Here is a 12,857-nt window from a genome sequence, read left to right on the forward strand (position 1 = left end):
ATAAAAGGACTTGTCGGAGGAGGTGGATCAATGCAAATGATTTACGAGAAAAGTACAGTTTCTGTCTTAGGTAAGGGACACATATTCATGAATATTTATAAATATGGTGGATAAATACCCCATGGCAAAGGCCCTCCTGATGTGCAGGACCAGGAGAGATCCACTGTGAATCTGGGCTGAAAAGGAATTCCGGCTTTCTGCTGTCTCCATTTCCATCGGCGAGTTCACTACGCCCGATATTGGTATCGTGGTGGGGGACTCCAGGGGGACTCTTTGGGGGATCACGGGACTGAGGGATTGGGATTTTGGACATGGGGGGACACTGGGGGAGTCACAGGACTGGGATTGGGGTCATGGGGGGCTCTGGGGGAAAATGAGGGGAGACACGGGATGGTGAGAGTAGATTTGGGTCATGGGAAGTTTGGGAGACACAGTGGGGGCAGAGGGTGATGCCTGGATTTGGGTTGAGGTTCTGGGGTGACACCAATGGAAGTGGGGAATGGGAGTGGGATTGGTGCCTGGGAACAGGTTGAGGGGGAAACTGGGGGGCTCAGGGAGTGACCCCAGGATTTGGGTAGGGATTCTGCTGGGGCTGAGGGGACTTGAAGTCATGGGAGTAGGATTGTGCTTCTGAGGGCCATGATACTGTGGGATTGGGGTCCCTGGGGCTGGGGGAGCTTGGGGAGGCATAAGTAATCCCAGGATTTGGGATCAGGGAGCTCAGATATGTTCAGGGGTCGGCTGGCCAGGAGTGCCTCCCTTCCTCCTGACCCCAGTCCCCTGCTGACCCCACTTCCCTCCCCTGTCCCTCACTGATGAATCCTCCCTGTGTCTCTCCTATGTCCCCTATGTGTCCTCCAGTGTCCACATTGGTCCCTGTGGGCTCTCCCTGCCATGGCTCCGCTGGCTCAGACACTGGCACTGCTGGCAATGGCCATGGCCACCATGGCTCTCGATGTGTATCGCCTGGACATGGCCCCAGACTCCTTCGATGACCAGTACCAGGGCTGTGTCCCTGCCATGAAGGCGGCATTGCCGGCCCTCAACCGCTCTGAGTTTGAGCAGAACAAGGAGTTTGCGGAGGTTTGGGTAAAGGCTGCAGCCGAGTGGCAGAGTCGGGGCCCCCCTGAGTCCCCTCTGTCCGCAGAGCAGGCCACCGCCATCATGGCCTTCTCAATGACTGACCCCAGAACATTCAATGATGTCCTGCGCGTGGTCGGGCATTCCCGACACGAATACCGAGACAACTTCCACTTCAAAACGCTTCATTTCCTGCTGACTGACGCCCTGGCCACACTGAGGGATGCTCAGAAAGGGCAGTGTCGGGACGCGTTCCTGAAGGTGTGTGACACCCGGTTCGAGACACAGCCTGGTGAAACCATCCGTTTCGGTCATTTCATGCCTGTGCTCTCAAGCAAACAAATTGGCGAGTGCCCTGGTGAGACAATGCTCGAGCTGCGCACATGCCATGGCGTGGAAATCCAGTTTTTCATAGAACATCCAGAACCTGAGATCGTGCTGATCCCACCCTTTGAGACCTTCAAGGTCACCCAATACACTCTGAAAGGGGACAAGACACAGATCCAGCTCCAGTCTACCGGGACCTACAGCAAATACAACTGCGAGTGGCTGCGAGGTAACACAACAGGGGACAGTCTGGGGGAATGGGGACAGCCATGATAAGGAACAAGGGACAATGACAGTGACTGGGGATGGGGGACAGGGACACCCACAGTTTGTGGGGGAACAAGGATACCCTGGGCTGGGGACACCAAGTCTGTGGACACCCACTGTGGGCACAGGGACAGGAACACCCATGACAGGGAACAGGGATGGGGACCCCCACTTCCAGGAGGGAACAGGGACAGGAAGACCCATGCCAGGGACCAAGAGACAGAGACAGGGTTCTCCCAAGGGTACCAACCCTGTCCCTCTGATAAAGGCAGTGCTGTGTGGAGGGGCCCTGTGTACAAAAAAGGTGTGGGCCAGGACCGCCTCGTGCCACTCTGTGAAACACTGTAACCCCCTATAACCCCCATGGCAATCCCTGAAGACCCCTCACCCCTGTCACCTCTAAGCCCACCATGACTCCCCTGACCTCTCTGGCCCCTGTACCCTCCTGTATCCCCCCCCAACTCCCTGTCACCCTGTCACACTCATGCCCCCATCTCTACTGTCATGCTTAACCCCCCATTATGGCTATCCCTGACCCCTTACTACCCCCATGGCCCCACTGATTCCCCTCTTTTTCCCCCAGGTTAGTGTGTCTGCAGAGCTCCTTTCCACCTCGGAGAACTCCTGACCCCCACAGCCTTGGCAGTGGCCACCAGGATCCTCTGAGCCATGAGGCCATCAAGGTCACCAAAGGTCACTGTGGACACTGCGGCAGCTGTGACCACCAGGGTCACCAACACTCCCTCATCCCCAAGGCTACCACGGCCGCCCTGGCCAGTGTGGCCACCAAGACCATTGTGCAAATAAATTCTAATAAAAAATTAAATCAAAACAGTTCTGTTAATTAATTCTGACAAAGCCAGCAAAGAGAGACAATTCCTAAACAGGGCTCAGTGTCAGTCCCCGCACCAACAATCATGCGAATATCTCTTTCTCTCAGCCTCAAGAAGCATCCCTGGGGAGTATCCCCTTCCCAAGGGAGGAACCTCACACACTTTCATTGCAAGAAGAATATGAAAGAGGAATCTCTGTCTGACAGGACTGAATGTTCCCAGGGTCACATGATGGATAGCCAGGCCCAGCTCTGGTCTTTTACTCTCAGTTGCCAACTTGAAGTTGATGATTTGAGTTGGTTTTAGCCCCATGCAGCATCAAAATCAGCACAAGACCTCTCTCAATGTTGACCTGATGGCCACAAATGGGCCATTGTCCCATGACCACATTCTCGGCAGGGCATCCAGCCACGTCCTGCAGTTCAGGGGACCTTAAAGGCTGGAAACTGGGAGGTTCAAGAGGGCAAGGGCAGGTCTTGTCCCTGGGAACAGACAGTCCCCAGTGCCATCTCTGGCTGGGAAGGATTAGCTGGAAAAGCTGTGGAGATGAACCTAGGAGTTCTGGTGTGTTACCAGTGAAGCTGGCTCTGTGGCCTGGGGCCAGCAGGGATCCAAGAGGTATCAGGAAGAGCAGGGCCAGGAAGTCAGGGAGTTTTCATGCCCCTCTGCCCTGCCCAGGAGGGCAGATCCGGAATGCCGTATCCAGCTCTGCCCAGTGCCATGTCCAGTTCTGGGCTGCCCTGGACCCAATCCTGTGCTCAGGGATGATGCTGCCTGAGCTGGGAGGTTTGGCCAGATGCCCACTGTGGGTCCGTCCAGCCTGACCCATTCTGGGATTTGAAGATTCTGGCAGTTGCAGTGCAGGAATTGTCCACTGGAGGGCAGAAGTGAGCGTGGGAAATCAGCAGCGCTGCGCTTGCGCCGCTCCCAGCTGCAGTTCTGGATGCCAACAGCAGGCGGCAGCACGAGCTGCTGTCGCTGCTGAGCACCCGCCCCGCCCCATCCGGCCCCGGGGGCTCTGCAATGGTTTGGGATGGAGCCACCTTAAAGCCTGTCCGGTGTCAGCCCTGTCATGGGGCAGGGACATCTTCCCCTGGGTTGAGCTACTCCAGGTCCTGCCCAGCCTGGCCTTGGAAACAGCCAGGAATGGGGCAGCCACAGCTTCTCTGGGCAGCCTGTGCCAGGGTGTCATCACCGTCACAGGGAAGGATTTTATGTGAAAGATGGGTGGTGATGTCTTTGAAAAACTACTCGGAAGGTTGAGGATCTTTACGAGAAATTTTGGTCAGTGTCTTTGTGGTGGTTTGACCAGAAAGAAGGGGGAATTCTGGGATGTTGTGGTCAAACCAATGGGTGCTTGGATTTTGATATTGGCACCTGGGGTAGCCAGTGGGTTTTAGGACACACCTCCGAGAACACCCAGGGGTTAAAAGCAGAGCTTCGGCCCTGGGAGGCTCTCTTGGGACTTCGAGGGACTGAGGTCGGAGCTCTCCCCCGTCCAGCCGGTGCCGCTGGGCGGGGGAGGGGCAGCCATGCGGTAGGCCTGGGCCTGGACAGACATGGGAGTGAGGAGGCCCTGGAGGATGGAAGGGTGGAGGAAGAGCCCCAAGAGACATCGGACAGCCTGTCCCCCCCCCCGTCCCCGGAGACAGATAGAGAGAGAGAGAGAGTGCAGCCTGTGTCGTTACCTTGAAATTCAGTAAATATGTGCTGGCAGCAGGCAGCCCAGCTGAGGAGATGGGGGGGGGTGCAGCCAGGAGTCCAGCCACCTGGAGGAGTTTTTAACCCCTTTTGGACAATGAAAACCCTACAGAACATTAACCGTTCCTAGACGTGTGATAAGAGTGGAGGAGGACGAAGGAAATGAACCAGTGATGGGGGTCTGGACCAGAGAGAGAGAGAGTGAGAGATGTTGAAAGAAGGGAGAAGATGGAGTGGCATTTTATGCTGGACTCTTTTGTGTAGCCATGGACAGAGCTATGTTTCCGTGAGATACAGAGACTGAGTCCAGGGGGAGAAATGTCCCAGTGCCAGAGAAGATTCAGCGTGGGTACCCCTCGGCCCCAGGGGGTATATAAAATATGGGGGGGACGGATGTCCCAAAGGTGAGAAGGTGAGATAGTGTGCTTTTCTGGAACTGGACAAAGCATCCTTAAAAAAAGACAACCCTGGAAGCAGCCCTGATCCCTGTTCGGTGGTGAGAGCACCGGGACAAGGACGGAAGAGGCCACCACGACACACAGAAGGACTCCCTCTCCTCTTGAGGAGCTGAAAGTCTGAGCAATCTGAAGGGTGGTGTTGGACCTAGAATTGGTGATTTTGGAGGATGTATTGTATTGGGAATTTAGGGGGGGAAGGAGGGGGAGAGTGTTTTTTTTGTGAGGTTTTCATTTTCCTCGTGTTTTTTTGGGTTTTTTTTCTTTCTTTCTTTCTTTCTTCTTTCTTTCTTTCTTTCTTTCTTTCTTTCTTTCTTTCTTTCTTTCTTTCTTTCTTTCTTTCTTTCTTTCTTCTTTCTTTCTTTCTTTCTTTCTTTCTTTCTTTCTTTCTTCTTTCTTTCTTTCTTTCTTTCTTTCTTTCTTTCTTTCTTTCTTCTTTCTTTCTTTCTTCTTTCTTTCTTTCTTTCTTTCTTTCTTTCTTTCTTCTTCTTTCTTTCTTTCTTTCTTTCTTTCTTTCTTTCTTCTTCTTTCTTCTTCTTTCTTTCTTTCTTTCTTTCTTTCTTTCTTTCTTTCTTTCTTTCTTTCTTTCTTTCTTTCTTTCTTTCTTTCTTTCTTTCTTTCTTTCTTTCTTTCTTTCTTTCTTTCTTTCTTTCTTTCTTTCTTTCTTTCTTTCTTTCTTTCTTTCTTTCTTCTTTTGTGGGTAGTTTAGTAATTGTTTGTGTGTAGCTTAGTTAATAAAATTTTCTTTATGTTTAAGTTTGGAGCCTGCTTTGCTTATTCCTGGTCACATCTCACAGCAGACACCGGGGAGAGGGTGTACTCATGGGGGCTCTGGCTTTGCCAGGCCCAAACCATAACAGTCTTCAAAATGGGTCTTGATATCTCTACACCAGCACACATGTGGTTTGCCATAGAACCCTAGTGGCTTGGCCAGAAAGTTTGAAGTCCTGAACATTCATCTAATAAGAGAAATTGTTCCCCACACAGTCTATTCCATAACCCACACAGCCTGAACTTCTGAGCTTTGGGAGAAAATGCCAGCTTCAAGGGGGATATGGTGTAGGTGGTTTGGGAATGCTGCATCTTCCCGGTACCTCAGCCAAGGGGAAAAGGGAGAGGGCAACATGCATCCAGGAGTACGGGATAAAAGGAGGCTGCGTTCTCCGAATCCTTGAGAGAGAAACCCCACAGGGAATATGGCTGTGGTACCTCTATCCCTTTATTCCAATCAAGTTTCAAGATTACTTTTTGAACACTTGGATTTTTGTAGTGTGGCTTTTCCTCACATACTGAAGGTGCTGGGTAGAGCTTAAAATCTGACTGGCAAAAATGAGAAAAGGCTGTAAAAGTATTTACACAGGACAATAAAAGTGACTGGAAGCAGTGCAGAAAGAGATAAAGGCAAGCCCTACTACAGCCCTGGTAGTGGCCACCAGTATTGTCTTAGACACGAGGTAAGGAAGGCCACTGTGGTCTCCACAATCACCAGAGCCACCACTGTGACCTCCAGAGAAAAGAGGCAACCAAAGCTACCAAGGCCACCACTGCCATTTTGCCTGGGTGGAATTAAGGAAAAAAAGACGAAGAGAAGACAAAAAAAAACCCCTACCAACTCCCCACCCCCCAACATTTCATTAAGTGCCCTTTACTTCTTTGCCAATTCATTAATTTGCATTCTTTCCCAAATCCTGTGAATTCCCATATATTCAGGACTTAAACCAAACCAAACTCTATTGCCGCATCCCAATTAATTTAATTAGAAAGAAATAAGAGGAATGTTTCTTTACAAATAGATTGTGTGAATCTGATGTTTGATGAGGCCTGGGACTTGTAGAGAAGGAAGTGACTGGAGAAACTATCAGTTTCAGAAAACGTTCTTCATTGACATGGACTTCTGCTCAGACAAGGTCCTGCCAAATTCCTGAATTTCAAGAAGAAGAACAGAGAAATAAAAGGCTTATGAATAATGATTTCCCTGCCCAGGGTGAAGTCAAAACTCATTTTAATGGTCATGTGTCAGTGTTACAGAAGGGCGGGGTGCGTAGTAAGGGGAACATTCAGTAGATGGATTGGGAAGTGTGCACCTTTCAAATGCCTCAGGCAATGGGGAAGGGGAGTGGGAGATATGGCCAGGAAAGCCCTCCCTGGACCCCACTGCTGTGAGCCCACCAGCATCATTCCTATATCCACTAGCCCCACAACCCCACTCCCAGTCCCATGTCCCTTCCCCCTTAGTGTCACCCCAGCCCCTCTGCAGTTCCCGAGCCCAAACCCTGGGAACAATCTCTGATCTCCCCAGTGTCCCCTCAGTGTCCCCTGTGCCAATCCCAGTCCTATGTTTACCCTTCCATTTTTTCCCCCCAGTGCTCCCCTGATCCTCAATCTTACTCCCAATCCTCTGCAAATTTCTTGTAGCGCCGGGCTGATTACAAACCCCGACTGAATCCCTAAAGCCACTCCCTCAGCCCCCACTGTCCTCCACAGCCCCATCCCAGAACCTAGTTCCAATCCCAGTCCCTTGACCCTGTTGGTGTCACCCCAGTACTCTAACCCAAATTGAGAGGTCACTCCTTGCCCCCACAACACCCCTCTGGAGCCCCCATGGTCCCACCCTGCAATCCCAATCCCATGTCTCCCCCTCCATATGACCCCATTGTCCCCCAGTCGCTGACACCAAAATTGGCTGGAGTGAACTCCCTGATGGAACTGGAGGTATCAGAAAGCCAGAATTCTTTATCAGCTGGGACTCAGCTGATATCTCCTGGACCTGCAGCTCAGGGGGGACTTTACCATGGGGTATTTATCCACCACAATTATAAATATTCATTAGAAGGGGCTTCTTAGCTAACACAGATGCATCACTTTCTCTGGAAATAATTTGCATGGTTCTGCCACTTTCTGGAAGTCCTTTTATGGTACTAGAGGGTCATCCAAAGGGTTTCTGGGTGTGGTTTTCACTGATTGCCCCAATATGCCAGATGACCTTTCCTGCAACTTCTGCTTTTTGCAGGTGCTGCTCTTTCAGTGGTCAAGAACTTGGAAAAGAGCCTCACTGGAGTTCCTTTATCTGTTTCTCCATGGACTCCATCCATGTTCATCCTCCTTACCCACACTTCTCTTGCCTTTCCTTGCTTTTACCCATTCATTTCAAGCTCAATCCTACATCTTTAAGGCATATGAAACTTTCTATTCTCTCTTATTGCTCAAACCCCACAACCCCAATCTCACTGTTCCATCTTCCCCCAATTCCCCCCAGTCCCACTCCCCATGGCTCACTGAGTTGCTGCCACATCTCAGATACAAAATGGGGTCCCCTATCAGATGACATCCCCATAGGCATCTTGAGTCTGGGCTTGATCTCTCGTGGAAGTTCCTGGGTGACTCTCCTGGCCTTTTTGGTGGGGCAGGAGAATTTCTGGACCTCCAAGAAGTGATCCACCAACACCAGGAAATATCTGAGCCCATGTTGGCATGGTAGCTCAAAAAAGCCATTTGCCAGTAATGCCCAGGAGTGTTTCCTCTTTCAGTGATGCTTGGAGGTGATGGTTTTGAATTCAAAGAGTTCTTTTGAAAACATATCAGGCATTGCTCTGTAACAGATCTGACACCCCTTGTGGACACAGGGACAGGAACACCCATGACAGGGAACAGGGATGGGGACCCCCACTTCGGGGAGGGAACAGGGACAGGAACACCTGTGCAAGGGGACAAGGGACAGTGACAGAGACAACGACCTCCACAGTGTTCCAACCCTGTCAATCTCTGATAAAGGCAGTGCTGTGGTGATGGGAAGAAAGTGACTGAGAAGCTATCAGTTTCAGAAAACGTTCTTCATTGACATGGACTGTTGCTCAGAGAAGGTCCTGCAAAATTCCTGAATTTCAAGAAGAAGAACAAAGAAATAACAGGCCTATGAATTTTAATTTCCCCACCCAGGGTGAAGTTAAAGCTCATTTTAATGGTCATGTGTCTGTATTACGGAAGGGAGTGGTGCATAGCAAGGGGGTTGTGCGGTGGCTGGATTAGGAAGTCTGCACCTTCCAACTACCTCACCAATGGGGAAAGGGAGAGGAAGATATGGCTGGGAAACTAGGATAAAAAGGAGGCTGCATTGTCCAGCAATTTGAGAGACTTCATGAGAAAATGCCCCATGGCCTCATCCTATGATCATGAATAAAATGACAGAACTCTTCTGTCTCCTTTGTGCAAGGAAATCTCTGTCGAAGGTGAATTTTTCTGCTCAAATGTTCGAGAGCAAAATAATTTCACTTGAATCCTAAGTAGTGTGCTTAGCTTCAGCCAGAGTCTCATCCACAAAATGGTAGCTCTGCCTCCTATACCCCTGGTGTTGCATCAGCCAAATACACATCCATAAGAAGTCATATATATTCAAACATTTCCCTTCTACAGCCCTGGCTCCTCCCAAAATCTTCCAGCTGACTCTTCCTTGCTGTCTGTTGGTGGAGACTTTCCTGCCGTCTGATTGGAGGTGAGGTGTTGTCATGCCACACCTCCCCAGAAAAAAATTTTCCCATTCCCAGCTGCCCCATGGAAGGGGCACAGGTAAATGCCCTCCCTCCACATCTTCCTAACCACCCCTGACAACCAGGGCCATCTGGTGGCAAGAATACAGAGGGAGGAAAGGAGACTAGGAGAATAAATGTGGTTGTCCAAAAAACAAACCACAATCAAATAACCATAAAAACTAAACTTCTCTTAACATACAAACAATATTCATCCCTAAATTGTGAGAGCCAAACATCATGTTACCCATCTATAACAAAGCTGTGGCTGCTCCACTCCTGGAAGGGTTCAAGGCCAGGCTGCGCAGATCATGAAGCAGTCCGGCCCAGGGGAAGATGTCCCTGCCCATGGCAGGGCTGGCACCGGACGGGCTTTAAGGTGGCTCCATCCCAAACCATTGCAGAGCCCCCGGGGCCGGGATGGGGCGGGGCGGGCGCTCGGCAGTGCCAGCAGCTCGTGCTGCCACCTGCTGTTGGCACCTGGAACTGCAGCTGGGGGTGGCGCATGTGCAGCGCTGCTGATTTCCCACGCCCACTGCTGCCCTCCAGTGGACAACTCCTGAACCACAACTGCCAGAATCCCCAAATCCCAGAATGGGTCAGGCTGGAAGGATCCAGAGAGGGCACTTGGCCCAACCTCCCAGCTCAGGCAACACCATCCCTGAGCCCAGGATTGCATCCACAGCAGCCCAGAACTGGACACAGCACTGGGCAGAGCTTGACACAGCCCTCCTGATGTGTCTCACTGGGAAGGGCAGAGGGGTACAAACACTGCCTGAACTCCAGGCCCCATCCCTCCTGATACCCCTTTGATGCCTCCTCGTCCTAGGACACACAGCCAGCTCACTTGTCACCCACCAGACCCCCAGGTTCATCACCACAGCTGCTTTATCAGATCCCATCCAGCCTGGACTGGCACCAGGGACTGTCCCCCCCCAGAGACAGGACCCCCCCTCGCCCTCTTGAATCTCTCAATTACCAGCCTTTAAGGTCCGCCTGAAGTGTAGGATGCTATGCCTGGAAAGTGGCCGAGGGACAATGCCCAGTTTGCGAAAATTGTAGCTACTTTGAGAGGGGTTTTGTGCTGATTTTGGTGCTGAATCAGGCTAAAACCAGCCCAAATTACCAATCCTAAATTGACAACTGAGGGTGAAGCACCAGAGCTGTACCTGGCTGTCCATCATCGGGCCCTAGGAATGTCCAACCCACTCTCAGACAGCGACTCCTCTCCCCTATTCCTGTTTAGATTTATTCAATGGAATTATTTTGAGAGAAGTATTTAATAGAATTGCTTTGCACATTGATACTGGTGGACACAGTAGCTACAGTGGCTGTTGTAACTTTGTGGCTCAAGGAGTCCTGGTGATCAAGGTGGCCACAATGGCCTTGGTGGTTACAGTGAGCATGGTGGCCAGAGTGGCTGTGGTGTCCGCAGTGCCACAGTGACAATGGTGGCTGCAGTTACCTCATGGTGGCAACAGCTGTGATGGTGGCCATAGTGGCAGTGGTGGCCTTGGTAGCCTTGGTGACCTTGTTTCTCTAGGGGTCATGGTGATCTTGCTGATCATGGCGGCCACAGTGACAACAGTGACCTTGGTGCCATGATGGCCATGGTTGCCATGGTAACCGCAGTGACCTCGGTGGCCTCCTGGCTCAGAGGATTCCGAGGGCCCCTGCCAGGGCAGTGGAGGCCAGCAGGAGTCCTCCAACGTGGAAGGGGGCATTGGGGACACTCCCACCTAAGGGAAAATATGAGCATCAGGGGGACCATGATGAGAGTGAAGGAGTCAGGATTTGCCATAATGGAGGCTTGGGGTTACAGGAGAGATGGGGCCATGAGGTGACAGAGTGTCGGGGGGGGGCATGGAGGGGGACAGAGGTCAGGGAGGCCAGGGGGGTCTTGGTGGGCTTAGGAGTGACAGGGGTCAGGAGGAGTCAGGGATTGCCATGGGGGATTACAGGGTTTTAGGGAGTGTCATTGGGGGTCCTGGCCCACCCATGTTCTGTACACAGCAGCCATCCCCACAGCACTGCCTTTATCAGAGAGGGACAGGGTTGGTACTCTGGAGGGTCCCTGTCTCTGTCCCTGTCCCCGTCCCCATCCCTTGTCCCCTGGCACGGGTGTTCCTGTCCCTGTTCCCTCCCGGAAGTAAGGGTCCCTGTCTCTGTGCCCTGTCATGTGTGTTCCTGCCCCTGTGCCCACAATGGGTGTCCCCAGAATTAGTCTCCCCAGCCCAGGGTATCCTTGTCCCTCCACACACTGTGTGTGTCCCAGTCCCCCATCCCCAGTCAGTGTCATTGTCCCCTGTGCTTTATCATGGCTGTCCCCATTCCCCCAGGCTGTCACCTGTAGCATCACCTCCCAGCCACTCGCAGTTGTATTTGCTGTAGGTCCCGCTGGAGTGGAGCTGGATCTGTGTCTTGTCCCCTTTCAGGGTGTATTGGGTGACCTTGAAGGTCTCAAAGGGTGGGATCAGCACCACCTTCTCTTCCGGCTGTTCGCTGAAAAACGGGATCTCCACGCCATGGCACGTGTGCAGCTCAAGCATTGTCTCACCAGGGCACTCGCCAATTTGTTTGCTCGGGAACACCGGCATGAAATGACCAAACCGGATGGTTTCACCAGGCTTTGTCTCGAACCGGGTGTCACACACCTTCAGGAACGCATCCCGACACTGCCCTTTCTGAGCGTCCCTCAGCGTGGCCACGGCGTCGGTCAGCAGAAAATGCAGTGTTTTGAAGTGGAAGTTGTCCCGGTATTCCTGGCGGGAACGCCCAACCACGCGCACAGCATCATTGAATGTTCTGGGATCAGTCATTGTGAAGGCCATGATGGCAGTGGCCTGGTCTGGGGACAGAGGGGACTCAGGGGGCCCCCAACTCTGCCACTTGGCTGCAGCCTTTCCCCAAACCTCAGCAAACTCCTTGTTCTGCTCAAACTCGGACCAGCTGAGGGTCACCAATGCCGCCTTCATGGCAGGGCCACAGCCCCGGTACTGGTCATCGAAGGAGTCCGGGACCATGTCCAGGGGGATCACATTGACAGCCGTGGTAGCCATGGCCATTGCCAGCAGTGCCAGGGTCTGAGCCAGGAGGGCCATGTCAGGGAGAGGCCACATGGACCAGTGTGGACACTGGAGGACACAGAGGGGACACGGGGAGTGTTCCTCAGTGAGGGACTGGGGAGAGGAGTGGGGTCAGCAGAGATGTGCGTGAGGGGGAAGGGAGGCACTCCTGCCCAGCCGACCACTGGACATGTCCAGGTTCCTTGATCCCAAATCCTGGGATTACTTATGCCTCCCCAAGATCCCCCCACTGCTCAGGGTCCCCAGTCCACAGTACCATCAACCCCAGAAGCCCAATCCTTATCCCATGACTACAAGTCCCCTCAGCCCCAGCAGAATCCCAACCCAAATACTGACGTCACTCCCTGAGCCCCTCAGTGTCCCTCTCGGTTGGTCTCCAGACCCCAATCCTATTCCCATTCCCCAGTTCTTTGGTGTCACACTAGGACATCAACCCAAATACAGGCATCACACCCTGCCCCCACAGTGTCTCCCAGCCTTCCCATCACCCCAATCCCACTCTCACCATCCTGTGTCCTCCCTTCATTTTCCCCCAGAGCCCTCCATTACCTCAATCTCATGCCTGTGACTCCCCCAGTATCCCCC

At 52.3% G+C, this 12,857-nt stretch overlaps 2 protein-coding genes across 2 annotated transcripts; one reads left to right on the forward strand and one right to left on the reverse strand.

The window, feature by feature from the left end:
• The first annotated feature begins 894 nt into the window (after nucleotides 1-894).
• LOC132076506 (erythroblast NAD(P)(+)--arginine ADP-ribosyltransferase-like) lies at nucleotides 895-10,729 on the forward strand. The gene is made up of 4 exons (XM_059477662.1): nucleotides 895-1,636; nucleotides 1,853-1,916; nucleotides 2,258-2,471; nucleotides 10,622-10,729. The coding sequence occupies exons 1-4, from the start codon at nucleotides 895-897 to the stop codon at nucleotides 10,727-10,729; spliced, it is 1,128 nt and encodes a 375-aa protein (XP_059333645.1).
• Nucleotides 10,730-10,839: 110 nt separating this feature from the next.
• LOC132076594 (erythroblast NAD(P)(+)--arginine ADP-ribosyltransferase-like) lies at nucleotides 10,840-12,287 on the reverse strand. The gene is made up of 2 exons (XM_059477765.1): nucleotides 11,534-12,287; nucleotides 10,840-10,925 (listed from the first exon to the last, which is right to left on the reverse strand). Exons 1-2 carry the CDS (start codon nucleotides 12,285-12,287, stop codon nucleotides 10,840-10,842), a joined length of 840 nt encoding a protein of 279 aa, XP_059333748.1.
• Nucleotides 12,288-12,857: the final 570 nt, after the last annotated feature.

This window comes from Ammospiza nelsoni, chromosome 1, assembly GCF_027579445.1.
Source record: "Ammospiza nelsoni isolate bAmmNel1 chromosome 1, bAmmNel1.pri, whole genome shotgun sequence".
Classification (NCBI taxonomy): Eukaryota; Metazoa; Chordata; class Aves; order Passeriformes; family Passerellidae; genus Ammospiza; species Ammospiza nelsoni.